Raw genomic sequence first — 18,064 nt, 5'->3', positions numbered from 1 at the left:
GTAATATGCATATTACTCAGTATTTATTAAACTTGCTGGGCTGCTCTGATGATTTCTACATATGCTATCTTTTATCAGATCATGATGATAAGATATCTTATGCAGTTGCCTAGATTTGCCTAATTGTTAGCAGAATTTGTAAGACCATGTTATGTTTGTGAAGAATTAAGAATCACTATGTATTGAGGATAGCTGTTATATAAGGAGTCGGACTCCCCTTAATATGTTTAATGTTTTTAGGAACTTTTAGGAATTGTATGTGACCGAAATAAAAATTACTACTACTAAATGCATCTATTTTCACTTATGTGCATCACAGTATTACCTGGCATGCTACATGTCTGCTTTTGAATGCTAGTTTCTGTATCTGAGTACAGTACCTTGTGTACGCTTCTCTGATTGCTGTTAAATATTCCCTTCACCTTTTTCCTCATCTTTAAAAGATCATTTGGCTTTAATTACAATAACTTATTACAATAAACTGCCTAGTGGTAGTGGGCGGTATATAAATACAGTTGAACCTCAATATCAATATCCACAATTGGGTAATAGACACTCAGGGGACACACACATCAATCTTGCATATCTGCAGGTCAGGGATGGCTGAAAATTACCATGGAGGTCATTTCCGACTGCCATTTTGTGTTTCAGAGCCTCAAAATGGCGCTCTGTTTTTTTAAAAGAGAAAAATGGCAAATTTTGGCCAATTTGGGTCATTCTGGGACACAGCATGACTTAGGGGGAGCAGCTAAGTACAGTAGGCAGCTTTCCCCTGCACCCCCACCAATGGAATTCTGTTGTTTGGTTTCCCCCCAACCATGAACCTAACCTGCAATGACTGTATTCACGGTTTTCATATGCATGAATACTGAGTCATTGCAGGTTAGGTTCCTCGTTTGGGGGAAACAAAACAGAATTCCATGTGAGGGGGGATGCAGGGGAAAACTGCCAATGGAGCCAGCGTAGTGTAGTGGTTAGAGTGCTGGACTAGGACCAGGGAGACTCGAACTCAAATCTCCATTCAGCCATGATACTTGCTGGGAGACTCTGGGCCAGTCACTTCTCACTCAGCCTAACCTACTTCACAGGGTTGTTGTGAGGAGAAACTTAAGTATGTAGTACACCACTCTGGGCTCCTTGGAGGAAGAGCGGGATATACACTGAGGGAAATAAGTATTTGATCCCCTGCTGATTTTGTCCGTTTGCCCTCTGGCACAGAAATGACCAGGCTATAATTGGAATGGTAGGTTTATTGTAGCTGTGAGAGACAGAATAACAACAAACAAACCCTCAAAAGCCCAGTGCCCAAAAGTCAGCGATGGATTTGCATTGTAGTGAGGGAAATAAGTATTTGATCCCCTGTCAACCAGCAAGATTTCAGGCTCCCAGGTGTCTTTTCACTATATGCAGGTAACGAGCTGAGATGAGGAACACCCTCTGTAAGGGAGTGCTCCTAATCCCAGCTTGTTACAGTACCTGTATAAAAGACACCTGTCCATAGAAGCAAGCAATCACTCAGCTTCCAAACTCACCAACATGCCCAAGACCAAAGAGCTGTCGAAGGATGTCAGGGACAAGGTTGTAGACCTGCACAAGGCTGGACTGGGCTACAAGACGATCGCCAAGCAGCTTGGTGAGAAGGTGACTACAGTTGGCACGATAACTCGCAAATGGAAGAAACACAAAATAACTGTCAATCTCCCTCGGTCTGGGGCTCCATGCAAGATCTCACCTCATGGAGTTGCAATGATCATGAGAACAGTGACAAAGCAGCCCAGAACTACACGGTGGGGACTTGTCAATGATCTCAGGGCAGCTGGAACCATAGTCACCAAGAAAACAATTGGTAACACACTATGCCGTGAAGGACTGAAATCTTGCAGTTCCCGCAAGGTCCCCCTGCTCAAGGCAGCACATGTACAGGCCCATCTGCAGTTTCCCAATGCACATCTGAATGATCCAGAAGAGAACTGGGCAAAAGTGTTGTGGTCAGATGAGACCAAAATCGAGCTCTTTGGCATCAACTCAACTCGCCGTGTGTGGAGGAGGAGGAATGCTGCCTATGAGCCCAAGAACACCATCCCCACCGTCAAACATGGAGGTGGACACATTATGCTTGGGGGTGTTTTTCTGCTAAGGGGACAGGACACCTTCACCGCATCGAAGGGAGATGGACGGGACCATGTACCGTCAGATCTTGGGTGAGCACCTCCTTCCCTCAGCCAGGGCATTGAGAATGGGTCGTGGATGGGTATTCCAGCATGACAGTGACCCAAAAGACACAGCCAAGGCAACAAAGGAGTGGCTCAAGAAGAAGCACATGAAGGTCCTGGAGTGGCCCAGCCAGTCTCCAGACCTTAATCCCATAGAAAATCTGTGGAGGGAGCTGAAGGTTCGGGTTGCCAAACATCAGCCTCGAAACCTTTCTGACTTGGAGAGGATCTGCAAAGAGGAGTGGGACAACATCCCTCCTGGGTTGTGTGCAAACCTGGTGGCCAACTGCAAGAAACGTCTGACCTCTTCGATTGCCAACATGGGTTTTGCCACCAAGTACTAAGACATCTTTTGTGAAGGGATCGAATACTTATTTCCCTCACTACAATGCAAATCCATCGCTGACTTTTGGCCAGTGGGCTTTTGAGGGTTTGTTTGTTGTTCTGTCTCTCACAGCTACAATAAACCTACCATTCCAATTATAGCCTGGTCATTTCTGTGTCAGAGGGCAAACGGACAAAATCAGCAGGGGATCAAATACTTATTTCCCTCACTGTATATGTAATAATAATAATAATAATATCAACGTATTGTGGAACAGAACCCCATGGATATAGAGGTCTTCCTTTATGTCAAATAAATAAATAAAATAAGTTGGAATGGCAATGTGCATGAAACTGGGTAATAGGCGCTGATAAGTTATGCTGTGGGTTGGAATTCTTCTACAGGGTGTGACACTGACTGATCTTCAAGAAGCTGAAAAAACTATTGGTAGAAGTCGTCCTACGCGAACCAGAGAACAAGAGAATGAAGAAAAAGAAAAACAAGACAAAGAGAAACAGGAGGAAAAGAAGGAATCTGAAACTAAAGATGATGACTATAGGCAAAGATATACACGAAGCATAGAGGAGGTATTTAATGTTTTTCTTCAATGGCATAGTCTGTGGGATTTTGTAGCGGTCTGAAGCTGTAGTAGGTGGTTTACTTGATTACAATAATTAATCTGTATTTACATGCTTCCTAAGTTTTCAAAACTGAATCAGTCTTCTTTTCCTGTTGAATAGCCATATCAACGCTATAGAACTTCATCATCTACTTCATCAACGACATCAATTGCCACCCCTTCTAGTTCTCTCTCTTCTTCAAGCCAACTAAACAGACCAAATAGCCTTATAGGTATAACTTCTGCTTATTTCAGAAGTGGAGCAAAGGAAAATGAGAGAGGTAAGAATTCTCTCTTATTTTCTGCTTTACTTTCATTCAGTGCCCCTTCAAGAGAATATGGTAGATCACATCATGAGTAGTAACTGCTATAAAATTCGGACATCATTTTGCAGATTACCACCTCCTCAGGTTCAATATTTCTTCAAAAGTCGTCTTCAGTATTGTCTTTGTAAAAGTCCTTATAGGATAAGCCTAAAGTTGCTCTTGACTTTGCATAATGCCAAATATTCCAAATTTTAATTTAAAGTTATGGATGGAATTTTGGGGGGACTTTTTTTTTTTAGAACTGCAGAATACAAGTATTGCTTCACCTTAACATAGATTCATTTTTCAGCCCTGAAGACTGCAGCAGTGAAATAAACAAGTACCTGGATGTTTGTGATTTCTTATGTTAATCCAAGGGTAAACATATTGATAAAGTGCATGATAGCAAAGGAATGCTATATGCTTGTGCAGCCCTGCTTAATAATTTTTGTACAAATTTTTTAAAAAGCATTTTGGAGCTCAATAATCAGAATTTGTAAGTTAAGACTTGATCATGCTGACCTGTTAATTAAATCTAATTTTACAGAAGCAGATCTTTGCCATGGTCTTAAAATTTCTGGATTTAATTATTGCTGTACAAAGAAAGCATCTAACTAGTTAAACACAAATTTTTAAGGTGATCCATGTTGTCTCACAAAGTGGGTTCTGCTCCTTTGCAGCAACCCCGGCAGAAGAATTCTTCAGCTCTTCAAGGCGCACTTGACTCCACCCACTGCACACAAGGCACATCCATTATTTTCAGCAGTTAGAGCACCCATTGCTCAGTTCCTTCTCAACCACCCTGAGCCATTTTGGAAGGACGGTATATAAATCCAATAAATAAATAAACTGCCATGACATTCACCTGATGAAGGATTAGCTCCTTAACTGAACTCTGTTGCCGTGAGACATTGTCAGTATACTTTTACCCTGGTTTTTTGACTTGGACCATTTAATGTTTCTCTTTTGGATCACGATTAGGAGTGGTACTAATGGATGGTATAAAAACATTTTGAAAATGTACTGTTTGTAGAGGGACTCTTCCCTCGTCAGGCATGATCAGTGTTTAATTTGTTTGGGTGAACATCATGGAACCTGCAAGATTTATTATTTTTAAAACAAGAAAAAGCAAGGAACTCCGACTTAGTGGCTTTATATAAAAATGTGTTAAGACCTCCAATGCCACAGTCACCACTGCTTTCGACTTTGACATCTTCAATGTCAATCAATAGTCGACCCTCAGGATTGAGGTCAACATTGGAACGTTCACCAAGGGAAGAGTCTCAGACCCACCATTCAGAGAAAGAGTGATGAAGTCTGTGTTTAAGAGGCCCAAAGATGTCAGCAAAGACGGGCATCAACAACGTCCTAAAAGATGGAAGCACCAGAAGGGATGATTCTCCTAACCGCTCAGGGTCGAAGCACAAATGTTTCTCAACATTGAAACCTGACTCAACATAGAGGGACAGTCTTCATTCCACATCTTCAAAATCAACTAACACACCAGCTAAAACACCGATGGTGGGTTCGGGGAAATCTCCCCATGCCCTTTCACCCTCTGCAATTCAAGTCTTTCCATCAGGTCTTCAAAGAACGCAGGTATTCTCTCGAATATCAGTGTCATCCTCTGCATTGAGTACAACTTTGACACAGACCCCAGTATCTACTACCCCAACTTATAATGTGACACGTTCGATATCAACGATGGTGTTTACATCAGCACCAACATTGATGATCCTAACCACAAATTCGCCTCCTTCAATTCCGGAGACAAAGGCAATCCCTTAACAGAATATCCAGGCATTCAGCATGCTTCAACTATCATTGTAGATTTTTCCACCAAAGATTGTGCTTTTTAACTTGAATTAGAACCTTTGACCAAGACAAAGATTCTAATTCAAGTTAAAAAGGGCAGTCTTGTAAAGAAGCCTCCCCAGCTGAACCTGTGCCAGATAAGACTACTTTAAAGAACTTGGAGTCATTGACGGGTTCTACACAATCCATCCCATCAGGATCCACCTTCAGAAGTTTATCAGTGCACAGTTTAGACAGACATGGAAGCAATTCCTATCCCCAAAACGCCTTCAGCATCTCCAGCTAGAGTGACACCTATATCTTCTCCCTCATATACACAAACCTTTTGTTGGGGAGACAGAGACCACTCCTCAGTCCCAACCTGCTCCCCAATAGATTATTGGAGTTCACTGGGGGTACGGGACCCTGCCTATGTACATGGCTTTAGATGGTTTAGGGATCCCTATTGTTATCCATCACTTGGACTCCCTTATGATTTAGATGAATACAGATTGTAGAAATCCAGGAAATTAAGAAGAAACCCTAAAAAAAAAAGGTGATAACCTAAAAGACCCTAGACAACTAAAAAGCCCCCAAAGGGACTCTTCTTTTAAAATACCTTCATTACCAGCTCAGCCACAATGTCCTGTGAAAGAAACTTCTCAAAGAGATGGTCAAACTTAACTAAAAGTCCTGATGTGGAAATCATCCACCACTCTCTAGCACCTCTGGAAAACTCCCGATAAAGAAAAGGAAAATTCAGATGATGATTATGATTCCTCCACTGATTCTGATTAGAGTTCTGCCCAGTCAGAAAATCCTTCAAATCTGTGACCAGATGAAAATGTACCCAACCAATCATCTAACACCTATGGAAGAATGAACTTTACCATATCCAAGTGGCAGAAATGGCTAAAATTCTGGGTTTGGAATTGAAAACTCCAATTCAAAAGGTGAAAGATCCAGTCTAACTAGCTGAATTTGTCAGAACCAGCAACTTAAGTAGTGATGCCAGTTGTACAGAAGACACGAAAATTGACTTAGGAAACCCCATCAGCTTCTATCTTGACTTGCAAAAGATTAGAAAGCTTCTTTAGGATTCAGGAAGAATCATGCCCTTTTCTTAAGCATTCACCACCCAAGGCCTTGATGGTATTGTGCCATGGGGAGTAAATTGGGGGAAAGACATTCAGCTCCAGTAGAAAAGGAAGACAGGAAATGGAATGCCATGGGCCATAGTTTCTATTCAGCATCATGTCTGTCTATTAAGATAGCTAATTACATGGCCTGCATGGCCAAATACCATTATTCTATTTGGGATAATTTCAAAGATGATTTAAAAGAAGTACCGGAAGGTGTTCAGCATAAGTTTAAAGCTGTTAGCCAAGTCAGCTGATGTCACAAGACAGCACTTGAGCTTAGCTAAACACCTAACGGAAACTGTCCCATTCCATTGCAGGTGCAGTGTCCAAGGCAACATGTGAGTATTCAATCAACCTTCCTTAATAATAACCTACCTCACAGGGTTGTTGTGAGGAGAAACAGAACTATGTACCCCGCTCTGGGCTCCTTGGAGGAATAGCGGAATATAAACGTAAAATAAAATAAATGATATCAAGAACAAGATTAAAAATTTTGATGTTGGATGGGGAGAATTCTTTTCTGCTCACAGACTGATGAGACCATGGAAAAAATTAGGGGTGGGGAGAACTGTGTCACACTGCAAAGACATTTACTTCTACTCCATCTCAACATTTCTATTCTCAGAAATTCAAAGGTTATACTAGACAAAAATTTCAATATAAGCAGTCTGATCACAGAAATTACGGAAGAACTTTTACAACATAAAAAGGTCCTATGGTCAAAAACCACAACAAAGAACAAAACAGCAAGATCAGACAAAACAAAATCTTTGACCCCCTTGGTCAGTGTCTTTGCTTGTTGAGAAATCTGTTCATTAATCAGGCTCACCCACTTCTCCAAATATCAGGTGCATGGGTGTTGAGTATTATAGCTGGATATTCCATAGATTTCACCACACTCTGTGTTTGTGTGTGTTTTTTAAAGGGATAAAATACACCCACCCAACTCCTACGCTACAAGAAAAGGTTCTATCTTTGCTAGGAAAGGGGATGATAGAAGCAGTTTATCAAAGAAATCAAAGGAAAGGTTTCTATTCGAGATACTTTCAGATTCCCAAGTGGGATGGAGCCATCATGGATCTATATCAGCTAAACATGAAAACAAGGAAATTCAGAATGATAACCTTACAGGGCATTTTCCCCAATATTTTCAAGGCCTTGGGTGGCCAAGGAAGAATGGCTTGGGACATTGGACTTAAAAGATGCCTATTCTCACATAGGGATAAGACCAATTCACAGAAAATTCTTGAGGTACACCCAGAGATCCCAGGTCTTCCAATATGCAATACTTCCCTTTGGCCTTTCCATGGTGCCTCACATATTTACAAAATGTATGACCGCGCTAATAGCACACCTATGGACTCAAGGTATTCTATTTCTTGATGACTAGGTAGTGACTTCACCCAACAAGGAAACCTTATGATCCCAGGTTCAGTACATCTTAGATCTTCTAAAAGAATTTGGAATCAAGGTAGACTGGATTTCTCCCAGCAACACAGATGGGAGATAAACCAGGAGATTCTCCACAACCTCTTCAAGAGTGGGGAACCTCCCCGGTAGACTTATTCGCAACACAAAATGAGAAATTCAGACTTGACTTCTCCAGAGCAGGTCTGGGGAAAGACTTGTCAGGAGATGTCTTCCAAATGCCATGGAAACAAAACCTCTATTATCTATTTTTCCCTATTATCCAAAATAATGAACAAGATCCTTCAGGAGGACACACCATGCATTCTACTCAACCCCTGTGGTGGCCCAGACAGGGGTCATGTCTTCCTTCTTAATCTCCAAGCATGGAAGACATCCTCCTAAACAAAAGGAAGGAAACAACGATGCAATTATAATGCAAATGGAACAGAGTCACACACTATGCAGTGACTAAGGGATTTGATCCCTACAAAGCCTCTATCTGACATTGTTTTATACTTAATTAATCTAAAGAACACCAGCCTATGCCTCTATAAAAGTCTATATGGCTGCATGTTCAGCAAGACATCCAGGGCAGGATGCATAGTCTATATTCTTTTATCCTGATTCGAAAAGATTCTTGAAAGGGATCAGTTACTTATTTCCCCCTATTAGAGAGTCCATCAAACCGTGGAGCAATTTATTAGTCCTCTCTACACTAACAGAGCCTCCCGTTGAATTTCTAGCTTATATTTCACTTAAGTTGAGCCCCTGTATGAGCCCCTGGTGGCGCAGTGGTAAAAAAACCTGCCGCCCTGTAACCAGAAGGTTACAAGTTCGATCCTGACCAGGGGCTCAAGGTTGACTCAGCCTTCCATCCTTCCGAGGTCGGTAAAATGAGTACCCAGAATGTTGGGGGCAATATGCTAAATCATTGTAAACCGCTTAGAGAGCTCCGGCTATAAAGCGGTATATAAATGTAAGTGCTATTGCTATTGCTATTGCTAAGTGCTATTAAGTTACTCTCCCTAAAGACTGTGTTTTTTAATGGCCATAACATCAGCAAGGAGAGTCAGTGAACTAACCGCTCTTAGGATTGACTCCCCTTATACAACATTCTTTCTAGACAAAATTGTTGTGAGGACAGATTCAACCTTTAAACCTAAGGAAGTCTCAGTTTCACATAAACAAAGACATAATCTTACCTTCTTCCTTGGTGAACCCATCTACATCTCTGGAGAAGTCACAGCACTCAATGGATATCAGAAGATCTATTCTGTATTATATGGAAAGAATCAACACTTTCAGGAAATCCAATAAACTATTTGTTTCCTTTAAGGGAAATAAAAAAGCACAACCCATCTCCAGACAAAGCCTTTCTCATTGGCTAGTTGAAGTAATTATCATGTGCTACAACATACAGAAGGTTAAGCCTCCATCTAGAGTCAAATCACATTCTACAAGAGCAATGGTTATGTCAGCAGCTCATATGTCTGGAATAAGTACGATGGACATTTGCAAATCAGCAACTTGGTATTTGGATCTCCCTTTCATAAGACATTATGCTGCGACCATCTGCTCAGCAGTGGAGGCCAACTTTGGTAAGACAGTTCTAAAGAAGGTGTTGTAACTACATCCTATCACCCACCACTGTTCAGATAGGCTCGCCAATCACCCATTTTGTGAGGGAACATGGATCACCTTAAAAATAAACAAGCTGCTTACATGTGACAGGTGATCTTTTGGTGATCCATGTTCACTCACAAGACTCACCCAGCCTTCCCTGCTGCTAGGATGCTTCCACAGTAATAATGGCTTACTTGTCCTCGTCTATCTATGTTTCATTGATCTTCACAACGATTGTTCAGGAACTGAGCAACAGGCACTCTAACCACTGAAAATAATGGACATGCCTTGTGCATGGTGGGTGGAATCAAGAGCGCCTTGAGGAGCTGAAGAATTCTTCCATGGGGTTACTGTGCAGGTGCAGAACCCATTTTGTGAGTGAACATAGATCACCAAAATATCATCTGTTACAGGTAAGCAACCTGTTTATCTCTCTCCAAAAGGATCTGTTGCACGCTGAATTCTTGATGCTTCTGGCTAAACAAATACTTATCTCAATAAGTGTGCTATGGATGCTTTTTTTGAATATGTGTTTGTAGATGTTGTAATGAATGCCCATATATTAGGCTTTGATTTTTAGGTTTAAATGTGTACATTACACTTAAATATTCTAGTTTGGCTGAGGTTGAGATAGAAATGATGGAACAATGTAAAAAGAAGGGTGGCACTTTAAAATTAAAACACATGTGCCATTATCCTCAAAACCATTTTAGGGCTTGATTTCATAGAATATTATGCCTGGTGTTTTGCTTCAGGAACCACAATAGAAAGTTGTTATACAGGTGGCCCTCATTATTCACGGGGGTTCCGTTCTTGCCTATAGCTGCAAATATGGAAACTGCAAATAACAAAACTGTACTCCTATGGAAATCCAGGAGTTAGGTTCCTTAGGCTAAAAAGGGCTAAAAAGCATAAATAAAGGGAATAAAGCATAGTACCTTGCTCTCCAGCAAGGCCCCTCAAAAAAAAAAATCCACCCAATTTTTGTAAATAATTCTTAGATTTATTTTTTTTAAGAGCCACAAAATGGCTCCGTGCTACCAAATGACAGCCAGAAATAACATCAGAAGTCATTTCCGGCCACCTAGGAACTGTGGATAGGCAAATTTTGTCTATCTTTAAAACAGCGAATAAAGAAACTGGGTCTCTAAGACCCAACTGCGGAGCCACAAATCTGCGAGACCGAGGATAACGAGGGCCACTTGTATATCAGAATCCTTTCAGGACATCATTAAAATATTCAATCATTTAATAGAAGCAGGGAAGAAAGAAGAAGAAAAGGAAGAAGATAAATCACAGACAAAATCAATAAGGGAAAGACGGCGGCCAAGAGAAAAACGAAGATCTACAGGCGTTTCTTTTTGGACTCAAGATGTAAGTGAGGAGTAGTTGACATTTCTAATAGATCTGCATGCAGAAACAGTTTATGGATGAACCAGTGTTTGTTTCAGTGAGTGGGCTTTGGAGCATCACTCATTGGCAAGCTACGAAAATTTGGTTTACATATTGTAGATTCATATTTCAAACACAGGTAATACTTAAAGCACATAAAATACCTTTTAAAAGAGACAGCACTCAAAAAAGCAATGGATAGTGATTTTGTACAGTGGTCCAGTTATCTAGTCTTTTTCAGAGATCACCAACCCAGCCATCATGCATATGATACTTCTTCCATGAGTGAGATCCCTTTACTACTACTGCTTCAAAGCAGAAATTGTGAAACATTGTTTTAAAATGTGTTGACTGTAACTTATATGATAAGCATATAGCATTTGGAGAGCTCATCCAAAGGTTATCTAGATAAAGTGCTGCAAAACAGAATAGCATCAATTGAATAAGACTCCATGGGCTTTAAGTGAGCAGCTTAGACATTCATTTGTGTATGTTCAATATATATATTATTTGTAACTCATTTGAGGTCATAGTATTGCACATAGTATACATAAGATAAAAATGTGGTGTTCAGACTTGGATATATTGTGCAGAACTGGTTAACACATTATTTTGAAAGTGTGTTATCAAACACAGGCTGCAAGCAACCATAATATGAGAGGCAAAAACTTGAAATTGTATTTTTGGTAATAGCAAAATGTATCTGTTTGTTGTGTTGAGCATGCAGTTTTAAAGAAGAGTTACCTAATGAGATGTCAGGCCGTTCAAAAATCTTAGTTTCTCACTAAGGTGCTGTGTAGGAAATGAAGCTAATGTAATGTAGGAGATAAAGTAGTGGCACAGATCAGAAAATAGCATTGAAAGCAACAAAAAGGTTTATCTCCTGGCCTGTTTTCCTATGTATAATATTTAGACTAGAACCCAGATTAGCCAGTGAGAATTGTTCTGTTCAGACTGTCGATTATAAATAAAATGGTACCTGAATAATATTGGAGAAGTTTAAGAGCAGTTTGGAACAAACTCTCGTAGCAAACATTTTTTTGTTCAAAACAATGACATTGGTCATTGAATGTATACATTCATTTGAATGTTTCAGAGTGATGAATATGAGCAGGAGCACCTATCTGACTCAGAAGAGGGAACAAATAAAAAAGAATCGCAGGTAATTGTTACATTCCATTTTGTTTTCCTGACCTGAAATGGATTTTATTATGCTGTTTGTTTAGCTTGTGTGAGAGAAAATTATAGGGAACCATCGGGAATTGAGTGCATATTTTACTAAATGCAGACTTTCACTACTCCATGTTGTAGGTGTTAAACCCTGTTTAGATATCAGTGATGACTTTATCACTCTGTTGTGGATGGATAGTGTGCATTAACTGCATTATCAATTCACAGTGGATGGATTCTCTCATTCTCACATTACTTCTTGGATGTTGGAATGTCACCATGAGGCTAATTTTACTGTTTCTGTGAATATTTCATTTGAATGAGCTCTCACATGTATTTGGTACATCATTGGAAGCTCTAGTTTTCAGTCATTTTTTCCTACTGAGGAGAATGTATACCAGTTCTCACGATGTGAAAGTGCATTCAAACAAAACAAGGAAATGTGATATTGACATAAGAGAACACCTTTTGGTACTTTTGCCACATCACAAAGTAATGTCGTAATTAGATCACAGGTTACTAAAGGAAAGGAAGGCAGAATACAGAGAAGTATTACTGTCTCTAATGCCCGAAAAGTCCTTCTAGTATTTTAGATATTTTAGTATTTTAGGTAAGATCTAAATGTCCTATTCATCTTGTACAGACATTTTGCAAATTATGGCAAAACCATGTAACTACTTCTGCATGCCCAAGGAGACTTTGGACTTGCATGCGTGTTAGCATCTCCACCCCCATACTTAATGGGAAGCTACTTAGAGAAGCAGTTTGTGATACAACTCGGAATTCAGCTGTCAGAAATTCCACCAGGCATGACCAAGCGCTTGGCACATTTGAAGTCGCTATTTGGAACCTGACTTCTGCTTCCATCATATATGTTCTATGATAGATTTTTGTTCTCACAGTGTAATTCACATATGTCATGTAAATTAATTTATCTGAACACTTGGTTGAAAAGTATTCGGCAGTTTGACTGTTGTGCTGTGAGTAATTTGATTGTTTAAATCAAATTACACCGGCTAGAGATGCACATATCAGACAGTATATAAATTGGATGGATGGATAAATAAATACTGTAATGCAAATGTATTCTAAAATTGCTTTATTCCTTTTTTTTCCTCCCAGAGTGATAGCCTTTCAAGGTATGTGTAATTCCGCCCCCCTCCCTAGCTTTTTATGATGTGTAGTATGACCTTAATTGTGCTGCAAAATGCAGAGCAAAGACTTAAGCCCGTAAGTAAGTATTAAAACTCTGGATGTTTGCTCCTGGTTTTAATGGGTTAGTGACAAAGCTGTTGTGGATAATCTGAATGGCAGCACCATACCCTTGAAAGCTCTGATCCTCCTAGCATAGGAATAAATGCCCCATATAATGTTCTCCGTTGCTGCTTCTGGACTTTGGAATGTGTTCCCTGTTGAAATAAGAGCCCCCACATTTCTGGCAATTGTTAATGTTGGATTTTAAATGATTTTAATGTTTAAATTAAAACATTAATTTAATGGTAAAGAGGCACCTTTTAACGCGGTGATTCTCTTTATTTAGCAGGGGGAGAGTAACTGGCCCTATCCACTCACAGCACAGTACTTCCAGTGACAGTTGCTGGTGTCTATCTTATGTTTCTTTTTAGATTGTGAGCCCTTTGGGGACAGGGATCCTTATTTATTATTTCTGTGTAAACCACCCTGAGCCATTTTTGGAAGGGCGGTATAGAAATCAAATAAAGACAGAAAGGAAGGAAGGAAGAGATAAAGAGAGAGAGCAAGAAAGAAAGTTTTTAATTGTAAACTGCCCAGAGAGGAAAATTTTGGGTAGTATAGAAATATGTTTGTTTGTTTCTTTGTTTAACTAATTAATTAATTAATTTAAAAAAAATAAGAAACTGTTCAGGCCAAGATACATTATGGATGTGATGACAGTTGTGTAAAGTCCTGCTTATGTAAAAGTATTTAGTGATACCCTAATTGGGTGATGATATCATGATTGAACCAATCTTGTGTTGGTTCATGGAACACACTTCCAGCCTTCATGCAATCCACCTACAACCCTGGTTTTGCTTCCCACCTCGCTGCTCATTTGTTTCTAGCTGTTAAATCTGGGGCAAATAAAAACAAAGCAGTTGCATTGCATGCTTTTATTGCTGGCTAAAGTTTAGAAAAGGAATGTATCAAAGAGATATTGTGCAGGATTTTTTTTAGCTTCCACCTGTGCTCCTGTTCCCCAAAGATGGGACACCATCTCAAAAGGTGGCAGAATGCACAGCACATTATTCCCCAGTGACCATAGTATGCAGGTTTGTGAAAAAGGAAAAGATGCTTCAGATCGCATAATGTCAAATCATCATGGCTTTGAACATAATAACCTGCACCTTGAAAGGGGCCTAGAAGCAAATAAGGAGCCAGTGCAACTGATCAAATATTGGTCATAAGACTGGGCTCCAATCAGCATCCTTGCTACTGCATTTTGCACTAGCTGAAGCTTCCAGACACTCTTCAGGGGCAGCTGCACATAGAGCGCATTTCAGTAATATTGAAGTGACTATGGTATGTTTAACTGTTGCACTCCAGGGAAGGTCACAGTTTGCACGCTTTTATTTTATTTTATTTTATTTTATTTTATTTTATTTTTAGCTTGGTAAAAGCACTCCTGGCCACAGTCTATCCAGAAACAAAGCTGGGTCCAGGTGTCTCCCACATTATGTACCTATTTGTTTAGGTGGAGTACAGCACCATCCATAACATAAAACATGGCTTGGTTTCTCAATTACAGTTAGACAAACCATGATTTGGTCTAATGTCTGAAATGAGCTTGTGCAAGCTTTGAACTTTTCCTCTTTTGTTTTTAAAGATATGACACAGGAGATCGTTATGATTCAGTACTAGGACGGACTGGGTATGGTTACTTGGAAGACCGTAAATCATATTCCAGTAAGCTTGAAAAAGAAGATACAGCAGATTTTAAAAAGGTATCTGATGTTAACAGTAGTATGTTTAACAAAATAACTTTATTTGTACGGCTGTGTTAGTTGATTTGAACTTGATACACATACTACTTACTCTTTCAGGTTATAAGGTAACTTGTGCAATAGAATGGGAAGGTTTGGAAGAAATCTCTCCTTCTGAGCTTTTGGCCTTTGACCCTCTGCCCACCTTGCCCTCTGGACTCTCCTAAGACCTTTTCCATGTTCTTTTCTTAATTGTCAGTCAGACCTGCCCCCTGCACGATTTTGTAGGGTTCAACACCAGTGATTTCTGAGCCATAGACATTTTGTTTTTGGTCTCTTAGCCACATGTCATTCTCTCATCTAGGTTGCAGAATTACACCTTTCTGCATCTGCCCTTGCACAATCACATGTGGACCAGGCTCCCCTGTGATCTCCACTCCTCCTTTGCAGTCTAAAATGGAGATACTGTCCTTATGCCTCACTTACTCTTTCCTGTCTGCACTCCATCCTTCCCCAAACACACAGCTGCTCCCTAAATCAAACTCCTTTCTTTAGAATCTGTTTGGTGTTGGCACTTCCTTATTTTCCTCACTGTGGGAGAGGATAGTATGTTATGGGGAAGTTGAAGCAACTTTGTCCTTTCCAGTAACTTTACAGATATCAAGGAGGCAACTTTGGCATAATTTCTCTGAATCAAGGCTTTGGACCTCTAAACCCCAAACCCTGCAACTTGGAGGTCATTCACACAATCAAAAAATGTGTTCTCCCAAACTGTGTTTGGGAGCTGTGTGTGCTCCCAATTTTTGGTTGTGTGGAAGCAAGGTAGGAGGAAAAGCTACCCAGGTTTTCCTCCTACCTTGCTTCCTCACAACTGAAAATTGGGAGCTCACACAGCTTCCAAACATGGGTAGAACACAGTTTTTGATTGTGTGAATGACCTCTTTGTGTCCTTCAAGTTGCCTCAGTACTGGTACTATTCTGCTGGATTCCTTCAATCATACCATCCTGCAGACCATTTGTGGGAATATGAGAACTCCTAAAAATTTCTTTAATTGTTCCAGGAAGTAATATAAACCAGTCCTTTAAATTGTTCCAGGAAGAAATATAAACCAGTCTTTAGTTTGTAGATTTTTTAATAAAACTTGACAATTGTATTGCCTTATAACACCAAAATACAAGTTTGAAGAAATGTATGATTTTTAAGTGTGCCATTTCCCCCCTAGCTTTATGAACAGATTGTAGCTGAAAATGAAAAACTGAAAGCACAGCTACATGATACCAACATGGAACTGACGGATCTTAAACTACAGTTGGAAAAGGCAACTCAGGTTTGTATTCCCAAAAACAAATTTTACTGAGAGTAATGAAGAATCCAGTATTTGGACTGGCATTTTCCATGTGGCATTGCTGGTTTGTAATGACTCCTTTCAAATAATTTAATGTTTTGGTTCTATTTGTTATAACCTAGCACAACAGTTCCATTAGAAATATTAAAGATATTAGGCATGTCACATATATGGAGATGTCCATGGATCTTACACTAATATTGGAGGAATGTGCAAATGAGACTCAATTTGGACAACATGCCAAACCAAGAATGTGGGTTTTTAATCTCATACCATGCTTTGAGCGTCCTGACATACAGCAGGCAAACCATGGTTTACAGCTCTTTACCTGTTTTCCATCTGCTCAGATTTCAGTTTCACAAGTCACTCCTGTCTCCATAGTGCAGCGCCCTCTTCAGCCAGGGCAACAGCCATAGCTGTGGTCGTTTAATTCAGATACAATAGCAAACTTTTAAAAACGTTTTAAATCCAACATGAGATCAACAGTATGATTTCATTAATTGCATTACTAGAAATCTAAAGGCTATGGAATTAATAGCACAGAAAAAGCTTAAAGATAAGTCAGCAGTAGTAATACAAACTAGCTGATCCAGTGCAGAGCATCTGCGCCCCTAGTCCCCCCACCCCGCTGCTTTTTTGCTTGCCACCCCCACCACATACTTCCTAGTTATCCCTTCTTCTCCCCCTGCCCGCAGCCACCACCTTCTCACTCCCTGCCTCATCTTCTTTCCTGCTGTTCAGGGCCGCTTTGGCCACCTGCCCGCTGGTCACGGCAGCCCACCTGCTGGGCCCAGCCACAATTCACGGCCAGCCACCATGTGCCACTCCGCCCGCCCACCCGCTGGTCACAGCTGCTCTGGCTGCCCAGCCACTATTTGCAGCCGCCCCTTTGCTGAGCCAGTCGCGGCTGCTCCAGCTGGCCGTCTGCCAGGGCCGCTCCGGCCGCCTGCCTGCCGGGGCAACTCACCTGACCACCAGCTGCCTTCCTGCCCCCCTGCAGCTGGCCATTTGCCGGGCCGCCGCTTTTCCGCCCGCCGTAGTACCCCGTCACTAATCAGCAGCTCTCTCATGAGAGCTGCCACACATGGGGGTAGCGACGGGTACACATAAGAGAATTAAATATATAGATAGGCCTGACTGTAACTCTGAAATCATTTTCCTATGCCAAATACCACCAACATCCGGTTTGCCTAAACTGATCATGCTTGGAATTTTTATATGCTACAGGAAAACTAATACATAGTAATTGGTAATATTTTGATAATACAAGAAGGATTTATTTTTTTCTCGGTGGGCTCCCACCCACCCCACCCCCATTCACTTTTTTTGTGCATGACAATGCATGTCATCAATTTTCTGTTTCAGAGGCAGGAAAGATTTGCTGACAGGTCTCTGCTAGAAATGGAAAAAAGGGTAAGATGCTCCCTATTATTTGATAGTTTGAGGTTGATATAATTTCGATAATCATGTAGAATAATTTTGAATTAGAACATGGTGTGCAAATTGGGTTTAATAGTTGCCCCTTGTATGCTATTTGAGGTGGAAGGCAGACTATGTTCTAAAAAAAAATTAAGCTGGATGTCTGAGTAGGATCTATCTGTCTGTCTGTCTATCCATTCCCGCACCCCCTCCCTGTCATGGTCGTGTCTGTTTAATAAGATTCATTTATTTTGGACTGGTTCTCATTCTCCCCTTATATTTCAACACTCTTAATAACCCCATTTTCTAAAGATTTAATACTTTGTAGAGAAATGTGCAAACTAATGAATACCTGGAATCCTTTGAC

General features: G+C 40.5%; 1 protein-coding gene across 3 annotated transcripts in view; it reads left to right on the top strand.

The window, feature by feature from the left end:
• Positions 1-18,064, top strand: part of PPP1R12A (protein phosphatase 1 regulatory subunit 12A) — a 181,461-nt gene that overhangs the window by 145,404 nt on the left and 17,993 nt on the right. For all 3 annotated transcript variants that reach the window (XM_053252011.1, XM_053252012.1, XM_053252009.1), the window contains 8 exons: positions 2,943-3,125; positions 3,279-3,438; positions 10,687-10,805; positions 11,920-11,985; positions 13,116-13,132; positions 14,836-14,953; positions 16,156-16,260; positions 17,644-17,691. In XM_053252011.1, coding sequence (XP_053107986.1) covers positions 2,943-3,125; positions 3,279-3,438; positions 10,687-10,805; positions 11,920-11,985; positions 13,116-13,132; positions 14,836-14,953; positions 16,156-16,260; positions 17,644-17,691 — 816 coding nt within the window. The remainder of the gene's footprint in view (positions 1-2,942; positions 3,126-3,278; positions 3,439-10,686; positions 10,806-11,919; positions 11,986-13,115; positions 13,133-14,835; positions 14,954-16,155; positions 16,261-17,643; positions 17,692-18,064) is intronic.

The sequence above is a fragment of the Hemicordylus capensis genome, chromosome 5, assembly GCF_027244095.1.
Source record: "Hemicordylus capensis ecotype Gifberg chromosome 5, rHemCap1.1.pri, whole genome shotgun sequence".
Classification (NCBI taxonomy): domain Eukaryota; kingdom Metazoa; phylum Chordata; class Lepidosauria; order Squamata; family Cordylidae; genus Hemicordylus; species Hemicordylus capensis.
The sequence above is the reverse complement of the archived record's forward strand: the minus strand, read 5'-3'. Positions and strand labels throughout refer to the sequence as shown.